The sequence below is a fragment of the Acanthopagrus latus genome, chromosome 4 (assembly GCF_904848185.1).
Source record: "Acanthopagrus latus isolate v.2019 chromosome 4, fAcaLat1.1, whole genome shotgun sequence".
Lineage (NCBI taxonomy): Eukaryota > Metazoa > Chordata > Actinopteri > Spariformes > Sparidae > Acanthopagrus > Acanthopagrus latus.
In genome coordinates, this window is record NC_051042.1 from 3375886 (window position 1) to 3403088 (window position 27203).

A 27203-nucleotide genomic window follows, 5' to 3' on the forward strand; every position below is an offset into this window, starting at 1 on the left:
GAATTTCAGTGCCAGAGTGTCCGAATGTTCTATTTCCTTCACAAACATTGTTTATCTCAACTGAACACAGCACTTGATTGATAGCAGTCTTCTCGGTTCAGAGTCGGGGCAGTTTATCACGGCAGCCTGACAGTCTGCTACAGTGAGGGATGGTAAACAAGCGTGACTTCATCTTTTTTATCCTGCATCTTTCCTGAATAGTCCTGCATGCAGTGGACGGCATTGTTGAATTCCTCTTCTTGGCATTTATCCTTCATACTGGCTGCATTAAATATAAAATATATATATAAAATATAGCATGATTAATTTTTCTAATTTTTTCTATTAAGATTTATGTTAAGAGAACTCAAACGTCTATGTAAATTAAGGAAATCTGTGTCGTCAGTCTGTTTACGACTGTCAGAGTCCCTTGCAGTCATCTTCTTTGGTTCAGTTTCATCACCTTTTCTGGTGTTGGTGCTGAGACTGTGGCTGAAGCGCTGATTTAACTTCAAAATGCTGTAACCCAATTAAAGTCTGCTGTATTTTAGGATCTTTTATGAGATAGAAAAGCTTTAAATGTGACATTTTATGTACACAGAAGTGTGTACTGAGGTGTATGTGAGCTCTGTCTGGCTGCATGAGTTGTGATAAAGACAGTCTACTTGTTTAATAATCTGTGCTCCAAATCTGTCTCCTATTTTCTGCTCTTTAAAAAAAGTATTTCTTAAACCCCGTCAGTCTGCTCACAGACTTTGGGCAGAAGTTGAGCCATTTGATCCATGACCACAACTGTCATAATGCCTATATATGGCTTGTAACTTACAGAAACTTATAGTCCCAGAATCTGCCCTTCCTTTCAAATCAAAGTGCCTCTTTTCTCCTAATCCAATGTTGGTGTTATGTGTCCATCTATTGCTGTTATCAGTTTGTAATACATAGGTTTTGCATTATGCATTATAAACTTTACTGTAAGTTTTTTCACTGTTTTCACTTTAAACCTTCTGGTAAAACAGTGACTTTCCAACAGTCACTGCCTCATGCTGTATTTTCAACTGTTTTTTGTGTTTTCAGAGTGGAATTTTCCATTTGTATGCTTCGACAGGATTTTTTCTTTGTTGCCTGAAATAGCTTTTTGTTGGATTCCTCCACAATTGGAGCTGTGTAGCTTTGTGTTAATCATGTCAGCCTATGACAGTGCTAATCCAGTCCCTCTTCTGGAGCTCTGAGCCATAACTGTATGCAGCTTTGTTATGCTGCGATGTATTCATACACAATCTATGAGGCAAACACACCTGGTTCAAATCACCTTAACAACATGACATGAGGTGGTAGCCTGTGTGGTGTGCCGGCATTAGGTTGCTTTGTAGGAAGGAGAAGATGTGTTGGTGGATGTGACCGCTGATGTAGGCAAACAGAGACAGACAAGAATGTCCTTTGAAACAAATCCAGGATTAAAACTATAAGAAAAACAATTGTTGGACTCCAAATATGAGCAGCTGGACTTTTAAATGAACCTGTGTTCAGGTTCCTACCGGTTTCGTGTCCTTGCTCTTTCCAAACCTCCTCTCTTCCTGTTTACGCATCTCCCTTTAACTTTTTGGATTAATGCTATTAATATTCTGATCAATAATTCATTCTTGCCCTTTAAATGTCTCTGTACAAATCAATGTTCTCCCATCATGCTTGAATTTGTTGCTAATTTAGTCTTTGATGAGAAGCACTCATTGTTGTGGTATTTTTGCTCTGTACTTACAGACATCACTTGTGACTGTCATCTTGTTATTTATGTCTTTTGTCCTCATCTAGTTGATGTAATGATCCTTTTTCTATTTTCTGTGAGTGTCAAAATTTCCACTGTAATGGCTTCTCATTCTGACTATCCAGGTATAACTCTGGTGCAGAAAAGTATCACCTCCTGTGAGCCAGATGATTTCACCAGCTGTAAAGTGTTCAGCTGGAAACTGAAGTATTGCTTTGTTGTAACAGTCAACTACAGATGAGACATTGAGGTAAATTTTGAGGTAAATGCTATAGATTATTACCTGAGCTTGGAAAGGAGATGAAGAGAAACAAAGAAAGCAAGTGAGAGGAGATAGAGTTAGAGGAGAGAGTGTGTGTGAGCGAAAACAGTGGAGAGTAAATCCTCTTTCCCTGCTGACTTTAATCTCTCCACGGCCTGAGCCTGGCAGTTCAGGCCTTACAGCAGCCGTCAGTCGAGACGAGTGACAACTAGCAGGGCCGCAGGTGGGGGATGGGGACGGCAGGACCTTGTGTCATGTCAGTTCGACTGTAACGTGGGTTTTTGTTTTTGTGTGTGTGTGTGTGTGTGTGTGTGTGTGTGTGTGTGTGTGTGTGTGTGTGTGTCCGTCCGTCTGTCTGCCTGTCTGTCAATGAAACATGTTAAGCATGTTAAAGTGGAAGTGAATGTCAGAGTGAGGTGGATGGAGGAGGAGGAGGATATAAAGACTGCTGCAGGGAGGAAATGAATTGCTTGAATTAAAGTGTGATGTGAAACATTCATTAGACTGATTGGAAAGAGAAAAAACAAGACTTTTCTTTTTTTTCGTCACCAGCAAAAGACAGTGACAATGATAGCTGATGGGTAGCTGAGCTAACATGAGCACATCATTTGTTTTTATTACTGTAACTTTTTAAGTAAAGCAACACAAGTGGACTTCTGACTTTGTGTCCTCATCCTGCTGTGTTTACAGGACAGAGGTTATTTGAGCAGATACCATTTCACCCAAAGCACTTGGGTTTTGGTCCCTAGGGACTACTTGTCAAGGAACTAAGAGATTATTTTAACTGTTGTTTGCATTTTAAGCAGGGTTGAAAGACATTTGAAAATGAGGTAAATTAGTCTAGTATAATTGGATTAAGCAACAGCTGCTCCAATGTTATATGTATATTTTCTGGTATGACTACACAACAACGACACCATATATAGTGTCAAACTGATGATCTCACTCTCAACTCAATGCTCATTTGTCCAAACACAGTGAACTAAAAAGTAACCGTGTGCAGCTGCAGATTTAGGCTGTTAGTTCTTGTAGTTCTGGGAAGTGAAACGCGCTAACTTCTTGCAAAGTTTCCTAGTCTTTGGGGAAAGTTCCTGTGGTGGAACCACAGCTCATAGGCACTCTAGAGATGTCTAAAGATGTCTCTTGGTTGGTCCACTGCATTGATCCAGATCGATATATACTCCGCAAATATTGGATGGATTGCCATGAAAATGATATACAGCTGGTCTCCAGAGAATTATTGAGGATCATTTAACTTCAGCTAGTAGTTTCAGTTATCATTTAGCCATGGTATGGATTGCATGGTTGGTCAGTGTGTCAACCACTTTGGGACAGGCTGATAGTTCTTGAAAAACGGGATGGATTGGCTAAACATTTGACAGTGAAATTCATGTTCCCCTGTAACTACTGAGGTCCTAAACCTTTTTAACCTGTGTCAATGTTTTTAACTTGTCCAATACTGCTTTATTGTGACCAAATACACAGCAAACTCAGCACAATTGACGTCATCTGTACCCCATGTTTTTAATGCTAATTAGCAAAGGTTAGCAAACCTCACTTTAATCTTATTTGTTAGTAGTAAAACATATCTGATGTTTGTCAGTCCAATAAGCATAGTATCTCTGCTAAACTGCATCTAAACTAATGTTTAATTGGTTTCCAGTGGGGTGAATCTGCAGTGTGTTGTTTTAGACAAAGCTTAACTCAAATGAGCGTGTTAGAGGAGGTAGTGACAGAGATGGAGGGAGTGTTGCATCATGAAGACACCACAGCCTCACAAACAACACCCAAAATAGATGTTGTGTAAGGTGAATGATTTATTTAAAGTACGGTGTTCAAAACATTTAATTGTCAAAGCAAAATGAGCACAAGTTGGTTAAAATGATGGTTGATGATATTTTTGATAGACTGAGAATGAGCGACAAAGACAATGAAAGAGAGAGTGGTTGCTGTCAATATAAAAGGAAATGAGAAGACACAGCTGTGCTGTGAGTGTGTGTTAACAGGAAGCAGCTCCACTGCAAATAGATAAGCAATCACCAGCAGATCAATACACAGCAGAGCATTACAGTGGGAAGATGAATGTAGTGTGGAGCATCAGGAACAGAAGACAGAGCCTGTGAAAACAGGACTGAATGTTACTGAGTGAGATGTCACAGATTGCAGTGCAGCTATTGTTGCTCTTGTAATTGCACAGTGACATGTTTCATTACAGTATGTGAAGAGCACAGTCTTTTTTTATATATTATTATGGAACATGCTTCCCTGCTATCAATGTTGTTGCCACTGACATTACAACCATGCCAACGCTGTTAACAAGCAGACATGAAGTGATGATCAGTCTTGGTCTGCTGCCATTTTGAACTTTATATCCATTTTCTATGGTAGAGCAGAGCAGTTAATTAATAACCTGACTCTTGTGTCCAAAGTGAACATGACTGAAGTTTTCTTGTATCTTGGCAGTTCTTCTCAAAATCATTTTTGGCTGGTGAAATCACAAGAGGAACCATTTCTAGTCCATCATAAAACATGGTGGATTTCTGCTCAGTCCATCTGCCTCACCTCCTCTGTATGTCTCACCTGTACTGCTGCTGTTATATTAACTAAAGCTCACACCACTGTTGCACTCATTGTAAGGAGCTCTGCAGAGTCAGCCGCATGGCCAAAATGTAAAATGTCAACATAAATATTTTAAAGTGCAACTGTGTACCAGCATAGCAGACAGAGAGAGAGAGAGAGCACTTTGAAAGGGCTGTCTTTTTCCCTCCATCTCTCTTCCCGGCACATGTTCAATTATTAACCGACCTGACGACTCCGCTGGGATGGAGGAAGAGACAGACATACAGACAGAAGGCAGGGCAGAACGAGGAGATACTTTATCAAACATCCAGCTGTGACTTTAACTGACCTTGTGTCTGTTTACCTTAGAGACACACTGACAGGGACTGATTGATGGGTGCCCTTTTTCAGCCTCAAGCTGAAAACAATCTTTTTAGGTCCCAAAATTTAGTATATCAATAGAATTCCCCAGCTGTTTTTGATATTTTAGGGAGAACTAATTTTGATTAACAGTGTCAAACGACTATTTATGGCTTTAACACTTAACGTGTAGCTCAAAATATACCACAGCAAAGTAAGCCAATAATAATTCTGCTTTTGTAGCACAAGAATGCTCCACTTTGATCCATTAGGAGTTTTTTTTATTTATTTATTTGTTTTGTGACAGATTAATAAAACAGTCTCCTCCAGCCATAGCACCCGAATCAGTCCAAAACTCCGCAGTCCCTCGGTCCCATCGTAGCACTGTACATTGCAGCAGATTACATTACATGAAGCTTTAATGATCCCCGAGCTGAGAGCTGCCGGGTAGTTACATTTATATCAGCGACGAGCCACATTAGAACAAAAATCCTTCAATATGATTTGTGCAATAGAAACAAAAACGCATCAGACATACAAATGAGATGTGATTGGACTAGATCAGATTATTTGCCTCATTAAAGGCTTAATTCTTCTCAGCCCTCGTCTCCTTCCCCCCGACCAGCAGCAGCAGCAGCAGCAGCAGCAGCAGCAGCAGCAGCTGTAGCTGTGTCAGCCCGTAGAGTAACAGCCACATACATTTTTCATGGACCATACCTCCAGCTCTACTGTGTGTGGCTATATGAAATACTGTCTGGCAGCGCGTCAGAGGAGCAAAAATAGACCCCTGTCTCTGTCCTGATACTTTTTCTTCAAGCCGTGAGAGTGATGGAGCTCCTCCCTTGTTGATGCCTGAGGAGGAAATATTCAGGGTCAGCGGGGTGGAGGTTTGAGCCTGGGGTGCACGCAGAAGCATTGTTTTATTACATGGACGGTGTGTTTGTGGGTTGGTTGCGTGTTTGACTGGGGCTGTAAACAAAAGCAGAACGTATTCACCAACAGTGTTTTAAACAATGAATTATGCATCACTTGTGCTTATGAGGTAAACATTCTGCCTTTCATTTGGCTCAGTCAGCTGGTGGGTCAAAATGAGAGAACATTGTTTTATATCTAGTGTTGATGGTCTTTTTCTGTGTTGTTGTCAGTGACTGAGCAGTTATGATAAAGGCTTTCACACATTAAAATTGACCTGCTTTAACTGCAGGAACTTTTCTAATAACCTTTAAAGGAACTCAGAGAACTTTCTCTGGATTCAGCTATTCCTACTTGGATAAGTTTTAACTTCAGGGTTCGGTAATGGGTCAACCACTCCACTGTAGTGCTGAAAGACTCTTTGACCATAGCTACTGTTAAGAATGATCAAGCCTATTATAAAACAACCTCTCCCACCTTGAGAAGAATCAGACAAGCAATGGGGGCAGAAAAAAGCCACAAAGATGATTTGAACAATTTCCTTTGTTTGAAAATGTAATCTATCAGGTCATCACTAATAGTCACAATATTGAAGGATCATGCGTGAATATATCGTTTTGACTTCATGTGCTGACAGGAATAGGGCCGTTTTCAGCCTGAATACCAGCTAATGCCCCGAAAATATATTCCTCCTTTCAGTGTTTTGCAGTATTGTTGATGAACTCCCCCTCTTCTTCTCTCCCTTCCAGCCTTTCTTGTTTGAGGTCAAAGTTCAACAGTCATCATGGCGGACGAATCAGACATGCGCAATGAGCTGGCTGACCTGCAGACACGCGCGGACCAGATAGCTGATGAGGTACAGTAGAGGATGCATATACGCACTTGTGTACACCTGGATGAGCATGCTTTTGTTTTGGCACACACAAACACTGATGTTGTCTACTCTGATATTGGAAAGAAAGATAATATATCAAATTGTGTTTACAGTAAAGTATTTCCCAAGGGCTTAAGATATGTAATTTAGTCTGAAACTCACAGTATCTGCTCCAGCCAAATGTTTCCATGTGATTCCTTGTTGAAGTGACTGCTAGAGTTTAAAGTACAACTTCTAAATCTAACAGAATGTGTTTTTTGATGACATTCATCACATTAAAAGACATTATTATTATATCCTCAAATATCTATCTATTGTAATTAAGGTCAGTATATAGGATCCATTGAAACATCAAGTATAAAGGCATCTGAAAAAAATCTGACATGATTTATAATTACCACATTTAATTCCTGAAAATAGCTCCTTCCTTCTCACTAAAGGTTCATGAATATATGAAATATTGCTCATTTCATAAGTTTAAATGCTGATCAAAATATGTTTCCTACTTTACTGCAAAGTCCATGTGATGTCACAGACCATGCTCATAGGCACAATTTCAGCAGACGGATGGAAACAGCTTTCTAGTGTCAACCTCTGCACATACATCATTCTACACAAATGCAAGGCATATGCAAACCTTATTTCCATAGAAACCACAGTATATCATATGCTACAGTCGACTCATACATGATGAACATTTTAAACAGTGACTTGCCAGCCCAATCCCAGTCAGAAAGCATGTTGTATCCCATGTAATCTTGGACATTTTCATAACATCAACAACTAGTAAATACATCTTTAAAAGTGTGTAACTAACTGCACTTACAGGTGAAGTGAGAGGCACAACAGAAAGCAAGAAAACGAAAACTGACATTTCAAAATGACCCATTCTCAGAAGGACACAAACGTATTCCTTCAGCCTCCAGGCTGACAGACACATCTTTTTTAATGTGACCCTCCCTTGCTTTAGCAATTTGTTCTCTGAAGTCTCTTTCATCAAGCCTGCACTTTTTTAAGGAAGGCAGAACTTTGCCCTTTTTAATGAGTTGAGAGGAGCTCAGGAAGAGCAGATAATTCTGTGCAGCAGCATAATGGAGCAGCTCAAATGGCCTTATTAAACTTTCATGAGGAGATAATGCAAGGCCAAAAGGCTCCATGGATGTGACGGGAGGGAAGGGAGGAAGAAATAAGGAAGGTAGGGCTGGATGGATAGATGGATGGAGGGAGCAACAGAGGGGCAGAGGAGGAGCTGGAGACAAGGAGATAACAACGGAGGAAAGTCTGAAATGAGGATTAGGATTGAAAAAGTCTTGGATTTCAGAGATGGGTGAGACTCAGAGGGATCATGCAGAGGGTCGAAAGTTGGCAAACAAAAGGTAGAAATCAGATAATTAATCCTGGCATCAGAGGAGAGAAGAATAATCAGGGCTAATTATATGACTGTGTATCAGTAATCTGTCTTTCTTCACATTTCTTCACATTCTTTCAAATGTGCTTTGTAAACCCTTTATATATTATCTTAATGCACTGTGATGTTTATTGAGGAGTCTACAGTAACAGGTGATGTGTGTTATACCTGCATTCCCTGTCTTGTGGACTCTCAGCTAATCATTTAATCCCTCTCTCTCTCCCTCCCTGCAGTCTCTGGAGAGCACTCGGCGTATGCTGGCCCTTGTTGAGGAGGTGAGTCCAGTCATCCAATGACACACATCACAAGGCCAGTCCTGCTCACTATATTTCTCATGTTGACATTTACCAGAACCTGCCTCATGCTAATACAGATGGAAAACCTGGGATGGCTTTATAGATTACAGAGGAAGGGTGTTCAGCTGATCAATCAGCTCATAGATGATCAGTTCTTTAGTACAAAGTATGTTGAGCTGTCAGTCTGCCTGCTCAACCTCAGCGCTGTTAAAGAGGAGGGGCTGAAGCGTTTTGTGCTGAGTTGTTGAGTTGAACAGTCTCAGCTGATCCAGGAACAAGGAAACCCCTGGACAGCTGACTCTTGACCCTTAACTTGAGTGAACATGTCAACAAACTGGGCCTTCAAACATAAATGTCAAACACCTCTTTTATGCTATTAAAGATGGGGTTGCCATTTACTCAATCCCATGCAGATGGAAAATTGGATGAGCTTTCGTAGTCGGTAAAACATTTCTGGAGCTTCACAGCAAAACAACATTTCACCATTCTCCTAATCAGCTGAAGTAGATTTGAAGTAGACTTGTTCTCTAACGCAAACAACGACCTAAATTAAAAAAATTAAATAAAATGTCTTGTCGCTAGTCCCGTGTAATCCAATTCCCTGGAAGCCCTGAGATCCCCTATATGAACTGAAAAAATCTATCTATCTATCTATCTAGACATTGGTATACAGAGATGAAATGTCGGCTCTATTGTTGCATAAAGAAACACTTTTGTGATCATTTGTACTGTGAATAACCAAACAAGTGCTGTCACCCAAATGATCTCAGAAATCACTGCACTGTATATGTGACCTTCTGTAGAAATTTCGTGGTGGGTTGAACAGCCAGGTGTCTCAGCTGGGTTTGTTTGAGGTTCTGCAAAAATATAGGTTAAAATCCAGTCCCTTCCTCATATAAAGATGTTGTGTGTTGGGGAAGAGCTCTGCAGAGACATGATGAAGAGTTAGTCACTGCATGTGATGCTCTCCTCTTAGGCGAAGACGTTCTTCTTATCTTTTGCCGACATAAACAACTCATCATCATTCTTGTTTCTGTGCTCCGTGTAGATCCAGACAGTTTTGACTGCCACAGTGTCTGAGGAACTTGCTTGTTCCAGAGCTGTGGAACTGTAGCGCATTCCTTATCCTTAATTGACACCATGTTGGCGTGCCAGGAAAGTTAGCATTAACTTAGTTGTAAGCTTGTTTTGCTGTTTGTTACTGGTGACTGCATTGTGTTGAGCCTCTCCTTCCTGTTTTTGGCTCCACACATGGCCCTGTTTTTACCCCTGGACCAGCTACCATGCCCTAATGAGAAAAAGCCGAGAGCGACAGGGAGACCTGCGGCTGACCTACACAGTGACCTGTTCGACAGACAAGCCTTTTCACTGGCAGTAGCGCAGTGTTTGACCTTCAGAGTTAATGCCAAGGGAATGCCATTTGTTCGTTCCAGCAGTTGGTCTCTGATTGCACCATGTCCCATGGTTTCCTTGGGATGCTCTCAGACAGTCGTTCTTGACTTAAAACCAGTGAAAGACTCAAAGACACAAACAGTGACGGAGTCATGTTTTGGCTTCTCTTCTCCTCTCTTGTTGACAACATGCTCTTTATCTCTTTCACTAAGCATCTCTCCAGAGCTATGGGCTCAATATAGACTGCAATAAAGCAATAAGGCAGCATGGATGAGAGTCAACACGCCTCTTTATATTGTACACTAGTTAGAGGTTATGTCTATTGTTATCACCAAAATAGCAGTGTTACCTGAATTAAACCCTCAAATTCTCTGTAATTTTAGTATTTTTTTTATTATTTGTTGTTGAAGGGCTTCTGTGTCAGACCATACAGTGCACCTGTCCTTCCAGTAAACTGTGGGCATGTGCAAGTAGTCCATGACCTCAGTGTTTAAAGGGCTTATAGTGCGCTTAATCTAATGGAATAAGTGGAGAGCAGTGAGAGCAGGGAGCACACTGGTCCAGGGATCTCTCTGAGATCTGTGCAGCGATACCTGCTCATTTAGGCAAGTCCAGATCTGATAGTGAGCTAAAACCATGTCATAATACGTGCCTTCAATTAGTTTTGATCCCGTGTATTCTGCTTTAAAAATACTTTTGGACAGTGATGGCATTTAGTTTTCTCTGTTGTGCTGATATCCTGATTATTATCATTAACAGTAATTTATCAGTAAACAATAATCATGCTTTCTTGTTGAACGAAAAGCAATGTGACAAAAATAATGAAAGTCAAGTAAAATATCATCAATATGCACTTAGGCATCTAAACTCCAATTACAGAAAGTAGCTGAACCATTATCTGAATAAATCAATTCTTCAGTTTTCAGGTTGCGCCAAGCTTATTCACATGATCTTTCATCATTAATTGGCTAATAATCTAAAAGTTTAGTCTTACCAATAACTAATACTTTGAATAACAGTTGGATAAATGTATCCTTGAGTGATACATCCTTTGTAGATGAATTTGATCAAACCTTTTGACATTTTGTTTATTTTCTGTTTTTTTGGTTGCAATTACATTTGTTGTGATTTGTGAAAATAATTCTACATACTTTCATGAAATTTAGTGTTTTAATTGATAGAAACATAGCAGAGACGAAGTTGATGTTGAGAAAGATAACCACCTCTTCTCTCTTAAATCTTTCATTTTCTCTCTTAAATCTTTCAATCTGTCATTTTCTAAAACGTCTCTTACATAATCCTTAAAGGATCACACCCACACTGTTATTGCACTGCAGCTATGATTCCTACTGTCTTTATTCTGTTTCTTTAAATGTTGACGATCCAAAAATGAAAGTATTTTCTACTTTTGTAAACAGTAATTTGCTCTGGTTGAACTTACTAGCCTAAAACAAATAGTGTAATTGTAATATCCTTGCAACTGTATTAAAATATCATTATGCATGGATTATTATTTAACATGCATGAGAGCAAGAACAACAAAGTGAAATCAATTCACAAGAAAATTTCCCCAAAAATATATCAAATATACCCGTAAATTTGAGGTTTAGATGGGTATTAGTGAATATTTTAATATCCACCTCTGTGGCTGCAGGGAATTTCTCTTAACACTACTCTGGATTTACAGTACGTAAAAATAAACATGTATTATTGTAATAACTGATGTACAAAAGCCATAAAACACTAGAGTCATTATTTCCTGGAGACATGGATGAGTCTCTTTATTACTTTAATATCAATAAACAAAAAGGCATGTTTAACAATGACAGTAAGTGGACTGAACATAGAAACACTCCCAGTGAGTGATGTAATGTGTCCTTGTCTCATGCAAATGTCACCCATAATTCATTTTGTGGACCCGTGTGTGACATGACCTTTATTATACGATAGCAGGACATGTGGGAGATACTGAGATACTCAGTGTCTCAGGATTACACTTATACTAAGTGATTATTCATTCTCATCAGCAATGGTAACAGTGAAGACTACAACTCCTCACACCACCTCACAATGTCATCAGACGCCATGTTTTGTTATCGTTGTTATTAAATACTGTGCATTTAAAGCTTGAAAACACAAAAAAGGGAAACAAATTAATCCAAGTATTCCAATTTTGTCAGTTGAAGTTTGACATTTTTGGAAATACATGTGGAATATTTGCTTTGTTGCAGAGGGTTAGATTAGGGATATGAGTGTTACTGTACTTCTTAACTTTGAGCAATACAGCAAATAAATGTTATGTTTCATAATGTCAAACTATTTATTTTAGTAAGTGTTTAAAGTGCCAATTTTAATTTATTTTGATAAATAGTTTTTAACATATGATGTGATTTAGAATTCAGACCTACTGTAGGTCTGTTTATTTTACATTGTTACCATTTCTGGTATTAAAAAATACAATACGCTATGGAAAGATGTGGTGCAGTGAATACTCAAATTGGAACTGAATTGAACTTCATTGTGAAACACATTTGATACATTTTTCTGAAAAGATCTTATCTTTCTTGATAAAAAGAGATATTGAAGTTCTTATGAAGGCTGTTATCTTCACACCAGGCCTGCAGGCAACAGAAATGAGAAACTACTTGGGGGGCGAGAATGAAATGTGAAGACAGCGGGTGAGAGAAATAGAAAGGGGAAAAAAACAGAAAGAAAGTGAGACAGAGATGAACATAAGACGGACGAGGAACGAGATGAGGAGAGCGTGCAAGATAAATGCAGAGCGAGAGAGGAATCTGTGAAGGACATCAAGAGCAAATCCGATGCCTCTGTGGAACAAAGAAATAGGAGATCTGATTTGCACAGCAGCATCAGGCCTTAAATCAGAGAATACATTACACAAGATGGACGTAATATTATATACATGCAGGCTGTTGTAAAAGTAGAAACCACCACACTGTTCTCAATAAGGAGAATACAGACAGTGGTGAGGCGTTTAATCAGCTGAGTCTCAAAACAGTTTTTCTTTAATGACAGATAAAAGGTGATTTACATTCAAAGTGGCTTCTCACAGGGGATGTTTGTTCAGCTGTTACAGTTTTTAAAAAATGCTGTCTTGTTGTTTGCTTTGCTGAGAATTAGATAAGAATATTGGTACCACAAGCATTTTTTTTACGGTATATATGAAGCTATGCTAGCAGCAGGTTAGCTTAGCTTAGCCTGTATTCACTTTAGCCTTTTGTAAGGTTATTCATGCAGTGCAAAGTAACAGTGGTTGTGTTTACAATGATTGTAGACCAGACAGATATAATCTTGAGACTTTTTTTTAAAATGCCTTCAATTAACCTCATCTTTAAGGCAGAACACAACTTAAGAAAAATCATGAAGACGACATTACTTCCAACTGTATTAGTCAAATTAAATGTACGCAAAACTCACATTATAAAAATGGACTACTTTATGTCAGACCTGCTGTTATCATAGTAATGAATAACAAAGAAAGGTCATTTACTGGACGGGAAACTATCTTAGGTAAAACTGCTAAAAACATAATCAGGTCCTTTCTGGAGACTGTGTGACTCACTGTATCACAGCAAAGTGTGAAAGAAGACCTGTGTGTGTGCATGTGTGTGCACGTTTAACTAGCCATGCAGAAAGATATGATGTCATCATATTGGACTGGGCCAGTTGGCGTGTTCAGATATCCTGTCCTGTAGTTCAGGAGCTACGGCTGCCCTCCCTTGTTTGTTATTTCCCACAAATTCTTCATGGTGAAACAAGCAGTTCTGTAGCTTGTTATTGAGGCTGCAAATATTAGGTCTGTTGAAGTGTCCGTGCTGAGGAAATTATCATTTATTTATCCACAAATCTCATGTAAATAAACTGCTTTTCTAATTCTAACTTGAGTTTTAGTCACCCGGAGAACTCTTTCTGAACCTTCATTGATCAGTAACAATTTAACCTCACAGTGACACAGATCTGTAGCCACTGGCAGATGTGTCTGGCAGACAGTTTGATTGATACTAATATCAGTGGCATGCCTTACTGGCCTCCAGCACTGCTCTCTATCTATCACTGCTCCAAGAAGGTCAGAGCACACTTTGATCCAAAATAGCTGATGCATGAACTGAACGGCCTTTGGTCTTTAATATGTGTTAGAGGAAGCCTCGGGCTCATGGAGAGCGCAAAGCTGTTGTTTTGTTGCGTGCGTTAATGCGGTTATAGTGTGCTTACTGAAGTGTGTTATTATGTGAAGCACAGAGAAATAACACTGTATGAGTCTGCATGAATGTTTTGTGTGTGCCTGTGTATTTGAGTGTGTGCCAGCTCTGTAAGCCAAATCAGAATGTTACATGACTGGAGCTTTGTCAACAAATCTGTGGTACCAGCCCAGTGAACATAACAAATATAGCACATGCCATTTGGTGGACGAGTTTATCTCAGGAATCAGTGCGGGATCATGCATCAGTACATTTGTGGCGTTTCGGTGGTTATATTTATTGGTGTTAGATGTCTTTATTTTAAAAAAAAAGAATCCACATATCAGCACGTTCATTTAACGCAAAACTCAAAGTCTAAATTGTAACATTTTAGCTTTTCAGGTGCTGGGGATGGATTTTGTTCCATTTGTTCATCCTGTTGTAGCCTTTGTGACAAGCTCAGCTAATGATCCCCCAACCTAGCTTCATAGTTAGCACACAGAAATCTATGAGGGCAGTATGAGTCTTCTGTCTGACTTTTGGCAAGAAAGTGCATTTCCCAAAATGTCAAAATACGGTAATCTGAAGTCAAGCTGTCTCAGTGGTGCCAGAAGAGATCAGTCACACTCCAAAAAGTGATTTCAAATTGTAATTTGACCCACCTCTGCTGCCCTGATAGCTCTGCTCTGTTCTGCTCTGTTGACCTTCACTGATCTGTCACATTTATTCCTCTTTCTCCCAAATTCTCTTCTTTTTCCTTTTTCCCCCTCTCTCTTTCCGCCTGTCTGTCTGTCAGAGTAAAGATGCCGGCATCAGGACTCTGGTCATGTTGGATGAGCAGGGAGGTAAGTTGATAGGGAGAGGTCACCAAACACTGTCTCTCTAACATCTGTCTTCTTTAAATCTGCTCTGCTACGATTCTCTCTTTGCACTCTCATGGGAGGTTGTCATCAGCAGTATGTCCAGTATAACACTGTACAGCTCCAGTCAAGTCAAGGCACAATGACCTTAATGGTTTGATAATTACTAAGGCAGAGGAACAGTTGATATCTGTGTGAGCTTCTGCAAAGAACCTCAGCTGCAGTCTGAGCTAATTTATCTAAAAATGATTATACTGGAAGTTCCTGTTGAGCTAGCCTCCTGCACTGCCTCCCTGCTTCCACACTTTTATGCTTACAGTATTTGACAGGCAAATGCATATATCTGCATTTATATATTATGCATAATTTTTCTTCACAGCAAGGTCACATAAACACAACTTGGAAACAACAGTTAAACAATGTTGTCAGAATTAGTAAAGCAAATGTGTCCAAGAGAAAAGACATTTCAGTTTAAAGGATGCTAATATATAATGTAAAGGTTCAAATTAATTGAACAAGTAATAAAGTAAAATAAGTAATACATTTAACTGACTAGTATATCTGGTGCTAACTAGCAAGGGCAGTGACATTTGACTTACTCGTCAACTGATCTAGCATATCGTGAGTTTGACCCGCACAGCAGTCGAAATAAAGTATAGAAACACACTGAAGGAAATTCCATATTACTGCTCTTTACTACTTTACTACTGGTTGTTTTGTGGATACCTGTGTAAATTCAGGGTATATTTAGTGTGGGATCGTCTAGTCATAGCATGTGTAGAGGATGTGTGTGTATGTGTGTTACCAAAGGCTTGTGCTCAGCTGCATGCGTGAAAGAGCAGCCTAATTGGCCTGTCAAAGGAACATATAGCCTGTTTCCCCTCTCTCTCTGCCTTCTTCCCCCCCAGAGTAACGGCTGCCACAGTGAACTGCTCACTGCTGTTAGTGCAGGACAGCAATCAATTTGCAGATTTAAATTACCTCTGCCTCTCAGCAAATGTCCTCTTAACCTGATCCCCATCTGTCTCTTCCTCTTTCTGTCTCCCTCCTCTTCTTTCTCTGTTTCATGCTTATTCTCTTCCTTCCCACCAGCCCCTGCCCTCACCCCCTTCACTTTTTTCTCCCCACCTCGATGTTCTTCTCTCTCCTGTTCCGTTTCCTGGAGATCACTTAGGTTTAGATTAATTACGAAGCTCTTTCTTGTCTTTCTGTTATGTCTTTCCTTCTCTCTATCCTTCCCCCTCCTTCCCGTTTACAGCCACATAAGTCTTTAATGTGGGAGGCTCTGACAGATTTGACATATTTTCTACATTGAGAGTTCCCTCTTATATTGCTAAAATATTTTTTAAAGACTAATAAGTAATAACTTTGCAAGCCTGTGGTAATACAATCCCTTTGAGTTTGTAAACTCGTGTGAAACTAATCCCTCTGCCCTTTACACATACACACATACATAGGAAGAGATTTGTCATTTCTTGCAGTGATTTATTACCTGTGGTGGAGGTCTCACTGCAGCTAATGAGTCCCTCCCTGCTTGGCTGTTACATGCATGTTGACCTGAATTACACTTCAGTCAGAGCTGATGGATTGCAGCTCCGCCTCAGTGAGCCCGCGCCAGGAGCAGCTCGCAACGTTTAGCACAAAAATTGGTTTGTTTGTATCTTCTGCAGGTTGGAAATGTACATGGAGTGTGGTTGATTTTTGTTCAGAATAACAAGTGTCAGTCGCAGTGTTATCTTGATTTTTGCCTACCACTTTATCACTGTTGGACCATTACAGCTTGTCCCCTTGACTCTCATCTTTTTTCTGTTACTCTTACACCACTGGACAACGCTAACGACCAAAAAATAGACTTATTGACACACCACAAGCTAATGACTCAGCGCTGGTAATAAGTTGCACATATCAGTGTCTCATTTGCATGTGACACTGTGAATGAATTGAATTTAAAAAAAATCACAAAAACATTGGACTCCTGGATAATGTAACTATCATATAGGTTTATATTATGGCCACCAGTTTTAAATATTTCATTTTCGTTTCTGAAAAATCAAATTTTGTCCATCATTTTGGCATTGAGGACTGATCAAAATACTACAATACCCATGATCCTTGGCCACCGTTGCCATAGCTGGGCAGCTGGGCAGAAGCACAAATCAAAATTGAAAACAATTCTAAACTTATCAGTGCAAGTGAGAAGAAAATATGGCACCATAGTTGCCAAATTAATCCAAAATTGATCCAGAGTTTAAACCTGAATTTAGTTTTGTCAACATTCAGCTTTCTTACATCAAGCTGCTTCATTTCTATGACATAGCTCCAACAGACCTTTTTAGTAGACGTCTTGAGATGGAAAAGATTCCATTTTGCTACTTCAGTTTCAGGGCTCTGATCGTGTGCCTGACTGAGACACTTGAATAGAGCAAAGCATCAATAATATTAATAGTAACACCTGTGGTTATCCTGCTACAACAAGTGAAAAGGACCTTTAACACTCAATCCTCGCTGATTTGAACCTTCTGCCTTCTACCTGGTTAAAGCTGTGACTGACTACAAGAGAGGACAGGAGGGCTTCATGCTATAATCCAGAGACGGTGGGGAGGAAGCAGGTTAAGTCTGAAGTGGCTGTCCGAGGCTCAGGAGATAAACAATGTCTCACGTTCCTCCTCTACTCAATCCCTCGCTCTGCCAGGGATTACTGCTGGAGGCCATTTAGTTGCCGTGTGTAGCACTCTGTTGGTAAACTCCACTTACACGTAGTAGTCGATTTGTACCTTATAGCTAGCTGATAACGTTCATCTTAATCCTTTCTCCTGATCCTCTCCCCTTAGCTTTGAAGATCTCTCTTTTCTCTTTGAAAAGTTTCTTCCATTTATGCTGCACCCGGTATGAACTGTTCTGGCTTTAGATAGGAAGTCAAGTGAAAGAAGAGAGAGTTGAGTCAGATTTAAAACATTTATATAGGAAAAAGTAGCAAATGGGAAGTCTCCAGTAAAATGTGAGGAATTTGTTCACAGTCTGTTTCTGTATATGTTGGAATGACAGGACGTATTGTTCTTCCTTCCCAGGATAAAGGTTGCCATCTTATATTTTGGGTGTGTCGACCCATCCTGTGGCTACAAATGCTTAAGCTTTCAGGGTTAAGGAACTGATGTTTTTTAAATGTTTGCATCTTGACCCTGATAGCAGAGGTTGATACAGCTTCTGCTACGTCAGTGACGTAATTTCACGAGCACATGTGTTATTTCCTATCTGCTTCACTACAGTTTTGTCTGTTGTTTGAGGCCTCCTTCCTTTGATGGCTTCAGAGAGCTGTCGACGTACAAAGCTTTCCTTTACCACATGTCTTGGTTGTGGATCAATAACACTCGTTTCTATAGATCTTGAGCCATGTTATATAATCATCTGTGTCCTCTGCACTACAATGTGACTTATAAAAAACCTGAGGATTCCTGGAAGAAACGATGCCCACTGATGGAGATTACTGCTATCCTGTCCTATAATCATTAACCAGCCAGAGAGGAGATCTGACCTTGAGCTTTTTATAGCTCTGTGACCATCAGAGTAAAGAGGCATTGGTGACTTCATGGTCCCGAATGATGCTTTTCATCACATTCATGAAAGACTCAGATCAGCAATATGTCGCTTTGGATGGAGGTAGGAAACAAAAAGCTGATGTAGAATCCATGGCAAATCACATGCAAAGCAATACAAGACGGAAAACTGAAGTTCGAGTGCCGACAGCAGTATCCACCTACTCTTAAAGCTTGCCTGCTTTGCCTTCTGCACCTAGCCAAAACACTTTGCCTCTTGCACTGTAGTGTAGAGCGCCACCCCTCGGAAATCGAACGTGTTACATTTATTTCACTCCTCTCATGCCTTTGTCCTCACCAGAACAACTTGATCGTGTGGAGGAGGGCATGAACAAGGTGAACGCAGACCTGAAGGAGGCCGAGAAAGATTTAAAAGATATAGGACAATGCTGTGGTCTGATATGCCCATGTATTAAAAAGTAGGTACCGGCCAGGAGCCCCAAGCTCTTGCCTGTCCAGTGCTGGTGGTGGTGATGGTGATGTCTGATGTCTCTCTTGTCACAGTCAATGTCTTTTTTTGTCTCTTCTCCTTTGTCTCCCCTCTCTACTCCCCTCCCTTCCTGCCACCTGCGACTTCCTTCCTCCTCTCTTCTCTTCTCATGTGCTTTCGTTCTTTTGCTGGAAAAATGACAATGTGTTGGTAATCAGAGCAACTGGAACGTATCGAGGAGGGGATGGACCAAATCAATAAGGACATGAAGGATGCAGAAAAGAATTTGAACAATCTAGGACAGTTCTGTGGTCTATGTTCATGTCCCTGTAACAAGTAGGTGCCGCCTGTGTCGCCTGACTGCATGTGTTTCAGTGCCTGCCACTGCCTCTCTATCTGTCTGCCTGCTTCTGGTGTATAGAGCATGGTGAACCATGGTGTGAGCAGTCAGGCCCATAGCCACAACAACACACACTTGGAACAGGCACCAGCACTGCATGCATGTGTGTGTGTGTGTGTGTGTGTGTGTGTGTGCGAGATTGCGTGCATGTATGAACAACACACATATCCATACAACAGGTCCACTTAATTTGCCTTCTTAGCTGTTGTCCTCAAAAGCCCTTCATTCCACATTGGATGAGAGATTCTCTTCCAGCAGGTAGCAGCATCAGCAGGGATCTGGGCCACGACACCCACCAGCCCCCTAACCCCACCCAATCCCCCACCCTAACACCCTACAGCATGAAGCCTCATGCTGTGTTCAAAGTCCAACCAAAGAATAAATCAACTAGTTGCCTTCCACATCAAATGACTGATTTGAATTTCATCCATGTTGCTGCTCTTTGGAAAGAAATGTTGGTGTTTTACATGTTTTGATGGGAATTCATTGATTACATCGAAGTATATTCACACTATATGTTGATATTTGCAGCTAAGCAGTCTGATGAGTCTGTCAAATCAGTCAGAATAGTTTGACATTTTTGTGAAATATGCTAATTCTCTTTCTTGTCAAGAGTTAGACAAAATGATGGAACCCCTCTCTTGTCTGTATGACAAATATGTGGCTGGAGCCTGCAGACAGTAAGCAAAGCAAAGCACAAACACTGGAAACAGGGGAAAGAGCTTGCCTGGCTTGCTCAAAGCTAACGGAATACACCTGCTGTCAGTCAAAGTGGGTTTTTTCTTTTTTTTGGGGGGGGGGGGGGACACTGAAAAATGTTTCCTGTTTTCACTTGAGTTTTTGTACAAATTAAACAGACAAGATAAAACATGCCAGTTAGTGAGCTTCGAGGTTGCTAGTCTGCATTTTTCAAACCTTTGAACAGAGCGAGGACAACTATTTTCCCTGTTTACAGCCTTTGTGCTAAGCTATGGTTGCAAGTCTGCTGGTGTTACATATTTAGCACACACAGCATACAGATGCATTGATTTCAATCTTCTCATGTAACTCATGTAAAGAAAGTGAATATGCGTATTTTCCAAAATGTTGAACCGTTTGTTTAAAGGTTTTCTGGGTCCTACTTCTTAGATGTGATTTATTCTTGAATGTATGCTATTTTCTACACTGTAAAATGAGTGACTTTACCTAAAAAGACAGTGAAGAAACCAATTACCTCAAAGTAAAGTAGAGTCATGATTTGAGGTTGTTAAAACTTCTACTTTACATGGTAATTCTTGAGATAATTGGTTGACTTTTAAAAATAACATTGTGTACATTTTTAGATGCTACACACAAACCGGTTACATCGCGAGAAAGCCTTAATATGTGACAGGGTGTTCTCTGTACTGTCCTGTAATTACAGATGTGAAGCTGGTGCAACGTCATCAGTCCAGTGCAGTCATTTTATAATCATCCACGTGCAGTAAAAATACATGTGGAAAACAAGCTAATGTCTACCACACCACTGGGCACATGGCCCTCATATTATGGGTTGTAATGACAGAAAGCCTCAGTTGGCCCCTGCCTCTCTTCCCTCAGGCTGGTCCTACATGAAACATCACACAAGAGTGAGGCAAAGCTTTTTGTTTTTGTCACATTGGTTGTTATAATTTTGAATATTAGGACTCTTAAATCCCACATATGTAGTTTGAAAGCTATGATATGACGGTGGATTCCCAGTGCCAGCTTTGCCAAACTCCAGTGTGATCTGTTCTCAGGCCCTCAACAGCCACACTATGGCCACTGAGTCATGTCTGAGCATACTCAACTCTGGGACCAATATATGTACTGTATACAGCTGTCTATCTCAGAGCTATAGAAAATACAAGTTGCTGACAAATCAAGAAATATAAGTATTTTGTTTGCAGCAAGAGGTTTCTCAGATATTTTTCTTGGAAATTATAAAGTGATATTTTAACAATGATTTACCCAGTGCCATATGTAGAATTCACCACTCTATATCTAAAATTCAGTAAAATATAGTGAATATTTTTTTTATTGTGTTGAGGAACCGAGAGTAAACAACCTTTGATTTTCTTAGTAAAATCTGGCCTAGAGTGGTAAATTTTAGTATTTATTTTGTTTTGCCCTTCACTGTGTACTACCACAATTTTTATTATATCCATAATTCATCAGAAGATATTTTAACAGACAGTTCCTTTCTCCGAATCAGGGCTGAACAGGATCTTGACAGATATCAGCTTTATTTGCATCATAGCAGTCATTTTGTTGGCACTGATATCAGTTTTTTTAATAGTCACTACCCAATTTTGGATGACATTTTTTATCTTCTGTGTGAAGGTATAATAGGCGTTTGCTGCCCCTATTTGGTCCATTATTGGTCCTGCTTCATATGTGATGGTTTTGGGTTCAGGTCTTGTCTATTCTATAGCTCTTTGGTCCTCCCCATCATGAACCACTTGTTATGTAACCCTGTGGTTATGTCATGTGTCTCATCTGATCTAGACTCTCTTTGTAAGGCAGCCCTGGGTCAAATAGAGGAAGAAAAATAATTCTTGCTTGTTATAAACTGTCTGCAGCACCTCATGGGTGTGGTTTACCACGTCAAGACAACAGTGGCGCATACAGTGGTTGTCTTTTATTGAGAAGTGACCAAATAAAACTTTTAAAGGTCTCATATTGTAGAAGGTGAGATTTCCCTGTCTGTTTTATTATGAAGCAGAAAGGCGCTATAAAAATACTGTAAAAGTAGCAAAACTCAGTCTACAAAGAAATGTGTACAGCTTATATTCAGACACTGCGGCTTTAAATAACGTCACGACTGCCGCACAGTTGTGATGTTACAACTATACAGCCACTACTCTCTGCATTTGCAAACACTCTGGCAGAGCTGAGGAAGAAGTTGGGCCGTGCCTGCTCAGGCCTGTGAGAGCTGACCAATCAGAGCAGACTGGACTCACAGGAGGAGGAATTTAAGGAGTGTTCAGACAGAAGGTGAATAGAGCTGCTGCAGCAACAGACAGTGAGGCAAAGTGATGTGTTATGTGCCCATTAAAACATGTAAAACCAAAAGAGATATAAGAACCTAAACATGATATGGGACCTTTAAAGAACTTAAAGTGAAACTCTCGCCAAAATGCAACCTAGGCTTTTATGGTGAATGTACCCGAGTCAAACCTTCGTGTAAAAGCATAATTGCTACAAGATTGACCGTATTTTCATTTTCGGGTCAAACTCATTTTCAGTGGGAGCGTTTTAAAACACTAAGAAGGCTCAACACAACGTGGTTTGACTCAAATACATTCACAAAAAAAAGCCTAGGTTGCATTTTTGCGAGAGTTTAACTTCAAACGTTGTTCATTATGTTGTCCTCAGTGGTGACCGCACTTGTCAGGTACTCCAAGCATATGAAACAAATGCTAAGAATTACATTTGCCTATTTGACTGTATACAGTGTATGATCCTACAGACTGATCCATCCAGATGAAATGAAGGGCTGATCACAGTTACTGTCATATTTAGCTTCACAATTAAAATGATCTCCATTCACTTTTTTTCCCCATTACAGATCTAACTATTCAGCTTTCTTTTAGTGGATACAGCATGTGTCTGATCCTGTTCCTCTTTGCATGTTTCCCCCTCCCGTGTCAAACATTGTGTTATTTGTCTCTCTGTCTTGCATGTCCTGTCAGTCTGCATGTTTATATGTATGTGTTTGTGTGTGTCTGGTTATTATGTTCTGTGTTTGTGCTCTTTTCTATGTGCTTGTGAGAGACAGTTTCTTGAGTCTACAAAGGACCTTAATTACTCTCTATCACAAGACACATACTGTATGAGCTTATTGTGCTCGGATCCAATTGATCTGCTTGTTAGATCAATTATTCACTAACAGATTGCAAATGCATGTATGAAAAGTGATCATACGTGGCTGGCTTGTTGCTTTTAGCATAATTGACTTGACACCTTATTATGCCATGCATTCTAAACATATATTCATGGACAGTATATGTTTTGATAGTGAATTGCTATAAAACATGCACATAGACATACATCTGCTCATTCACACTCCACTGCACACACACATACAGTATAACACAGACTGATCAGCTACACTTTCTTTCACACCCACAGTACATTGAGCCTTGGTTACATTCACAAACAAGTAAACAAGTTCACACACATATATGTACATGTACAAATGCATAAACACAAGCACACAATATAACATACTGACTGGCCCTGACTGAAATGTGTGTGTGGTAGGATTAAGGGTGGGGGCCAGGCCTGGGGAGCGAACCAGGATGGAGTGGTGAACAGCCAGCCAGGGGCTCGAGTGGTGGACGAACGTGAACAGATGGCCATCAGTGGGGGCTTCATCCGCAGGTAAGAGCGTATGTGTATGTGTGTGTGCATGTGCGTGTGTGTGCACGTGCGTGTGCTTGTGTAGGTGTGCTTGCTGTTTCTCTGTGTCTGCTTAAATGCTTATGTATGATTGTGTGTGTGTGTGTGTTTTGAGAATGTGATCTGTTTACAGTCACAGTTCTGAGAAGCAGTGTTCCTGGGGCAGGTTGACCATGTCTGTCCTTGTTTCACCATCAGTGTGGACAATATGTTACTTGATGATCTGTTTGTTCATATAATTTGCTGCAGAAACAACACAGTTTCCACTTGTGAACCAAGGAAATGTAATGTCACTTTACTGTGATGTATATTTAAACATATGACTCAGTTGTTTCATATTCTGAGAAATAATATCAACATTTGGGTATCATTCTGAGTCAACAAGAGGTGAGATGATGACTATTCAGAGGCTAAAGATTAAAAAAAAAAAGAAAAAAGCAGGACTTCATTTTAATCATCTTGTGTCACTTGGGTCTGTCTTGTGACCCGCTGGAGGGGTCCTGACCCTCTATGTGGAAATTAATATGACACATACTTCACGGCTCATTGATCCTATTGAATTATCATGGTTTTTTCAGTGCTGTCCATGGGACTGAATCCTTAGACAGCCCACATCATGTATGAGATGAACAGGTTTTGGGGTATTTACCTTCAAATGTCAGATTTTCTCCTTAAATGTCACAATAGTTGAATTCCAGAGACATTGTGATTTATTTGTTCGGGAATTCATATAAAACATATTGTATTATAAAACACATAGTGGACCATACTATACTGTACTACATAATCTTTGGCCTATAATCAATCCTACTTCATCCTCCTGTGTGTTCCAGGGTAACAGATGACGCCCGGGAGAATGAGATGGATGAGAACCTGGAGCAGGTGGGCGGGATCATTGGCAATCTGCGTCACATGGCCTTGGACATGGGCCAGGAGATCGACACCCAGAACCGCCAGATCGATAGGATCATGGAGAAGGTACTGAACCAGGAGCTCTGCCATGGTTATATGTGGGAATGTAATTGGTGGGAGAGGATGCTTTTCTTTCTAGACAATTTAACAACTTGATATAGTTGAATCGTTGCTATTCTGAATTCTTTTTTTATAAAAACAAGTCTATTTCAGGTGTTAGCAGGAAACAACTTCTGCTAGTACCATAAATAATAGGCTGAAAAGGGCACCAGATCTTCAAGACTACTTTTTGAAATTACAGAAAGCAGGAAGCTATAAGGGCAGCCAGAGTCGAGTTAGATTCATGCATAGTCAGAGACGGAAATTGGGAGTTTAACAATATCAGGACTGTGGGTAAGTATTTAAGGAACAACAAATCTAGAAAAAAATAGCAGCTAATCTATAGAGTATTTATCTGATATTTAGGATGGATTACATGCTCAGCATTAGGCTATGTAACAGCGGATTCAGCTGTGCTGGCTTTGAGCAGATTTAGCCTGGGTTTGACACAGTAATGAAGGAAATCTGATTTACATGTTAGTGGGTAGAATCTGGGTTAGAATATGGGTGTTAAACATCCCAGTTGTGCACAGTGTCCATTAGTTCAGCACATATGTCTTCATTAAAGGATAATGCCTCTTTAAACCTGGTTTATTTCCCATATATTTGGCCTTGAGACTCTATAGGCTGTGCTGAGCTTGAACCTGAAACAGCCATTATATCTAATTGCATGGGGATCTTCAAAATAAATCGTAAAATAATAATTCATCCCCTCCCTTTTTCAGGCTGATTCCAACAAGACCAGGATTGATGAGGCCAACCAGCGTGCTACAAAGATGTTGGGCAGTGGCTAAACTGCAGTTAAAAAGTGCTTTCATCCCATTTAACCCCATTCACCTGAAAACAACAACACCAACCAAACCCAGCCCCCAACACCAACGCTCAGCGCCCACTTCCTATGCTCGACAGCCGGCGCTGCAACATCATGCTTTTATTGTGATAAAACTTGTAGAGGTTTGCACACATGCACATATCATTCCTCCCTCTGCCCCTGCCCCCCATCTGGCCCATCACCTCCATCGCTTCCCTTGTTGTCAGTGTTGTTCTGTGTTGTTGCTCTTTTGATTTTGTTAAAAAAATAATAGTTCTGTCACACATCGCCCACTCAAACTCTCTCCACACTGTACATAGTGCTTCTTATATGGCTTCATTGATCTAGAGATCATTTGTCCTTTTTTCTTCATCAATCTTTTTTTAAGCCTGTGTGTAACATAAACTGTATGTACACCTTGTTCCATGATGTCCTTCACCCATGTCAGTATTCTGGTGTTGTCCATGTAAGACACACTGTGTATCCATCAGATAAGATGTTGTGATGCTACATGATAAGGCCACAGTGATTTGCCATGAATATATCTCTCTCAGCTGGTAACCAAGACCACTGTTTAAACACAAAGTAATTTCATGTAAACATGGAGCCGCTCAGATCTTCATAACATAGCAGAGGAAGGATACTCAGTTAGTTCTCTGGAAGTATTTGAGCCATTTGGAAAAAGGTGGCTTTTAATCCTGACTGTTAGTGTATTTTACCAACTCTATTAATGCAGCAGTATTCACACAATTAGATGCTATTGATTGTTTAGTATACATCTTTTCCTCAGGGAGCTAAATCTGACCATTCAGAAGTGAAGGGTTAAATATTTAATTGATTTGTTGTAATTCTTAAAAAAATATTATCATTAAGGCTCAGTGTATGTGCAAATATTTGCATTTGTTTGTTTTCTGAATGGCTTTGTTGATGAGACTCTTCAGATATCACAGACATACTGGGCATAATGAAAGGAGGTGGAGCTCTGCTGTTGTAAAAGTTACATGAGGGTCAACAACCTCTCCACATACCACGCCAGACTGCTTTGCCCATGATTCAACACTAGCAATATCAAGTAGTGCATCAAGTGTGTTATGCATGTCCGTCCGCTGCTAGAGACACTGAATAATTCATACATGCAGGCAAAAATATCCGTACATGGCAAGCGCATGCTACATATGTAGGCCACACAGAGAAGAGGCCCATATTTATCTGCAATAGTGCCACTCTTTTTGTTTCATGTCTCTTTACCTTTCCAGACTGTGACCATCACTGTAAATTATTACCTTGGGAAATGCCAATAAAACCATCATAACTGTAGTACCAAACTGAGAATACTTGCTTTTTTTATGACCTTCAGTACTGGGTGTGTTAATATCACAGGCCTGTGTAACTCGACCAGAACCAGGGCAAGCCTGGTCGAAAGTACAATTGACTTCTTGGGCACCCACACCAAAAACCGATAAAGTAAGGGAGAAAAATGTGAACTGAATTAGTATTTGTTGTATTCAACATGCTAAAACTTACATTAAAAATGCAATTAGAGATATTTTTCTATTGTAATGAATAAATAAATGTTAAATAACTCCGTATTCCAACAGTAATCAAAGTTATAGAGTGTTTGGTCAGTAACTCGTGTTTTTCCTCCACTGCTCATGAAGTAAAAGAGAAAAATACATGTTCTGGTATCCCTGCCC

General features: G+C 40.0%; 1 protein-coding gene across 2 annotated transcripts in view; it reads left to right on the plus strand.

Annotated features, from left to right (window-relative positions):
* LOC119018427 (synaptosomal-associated protein 25-A-like) overlaps nucleotides 1–26838 on the plus strand; it is a 37758-nt gene extending 10920 nt beyond the window's left edge. Inside the window, exons 3-9 of one of the 2 annotated variants that reach the window (XM_037096082.1) lie at nucleotides 6584–6690; nucleotides 8350–8391; nucleotides 14800–14848; nucleotides 18758–18875; nucleotides 23550–23669; nucleotides 24521–24665; nucleotides 25424–26838. In XM_037096082.1, coding sequence (XP_036951977.1) covers nucleotides 6619–6690; nucleotides 8350–8391; nucleotides 14800–14848; nucleotides 18758–18875; nucleotides 23550–23669; nucleotides 24521–24665; nucleotides 25424–25492 — 615 coding nt within the window. In that variant the 5' untranslated portion in view covers nucleotides 6584–6618 and the 3' untranslated portion in view covers nucleotides 25493–26838. Of the gene's footprint in view, nucleotides 1–6583; nucleotides 6691–8349; nucleotides 8392–14799; nucleotides 14849–18757; nucleotides 18876–19104; nucleotides 19223–23549; nucleotides 23670–24520; nucleotides 24666–25423 lie in introns of both variants that reach the window. The other variant, XM_037096081.1, reaches the window with a different exon arrangement.
* The last annotated feature ends 365 nt before the right edge of the window (nucleotides 26839–27203 follow it).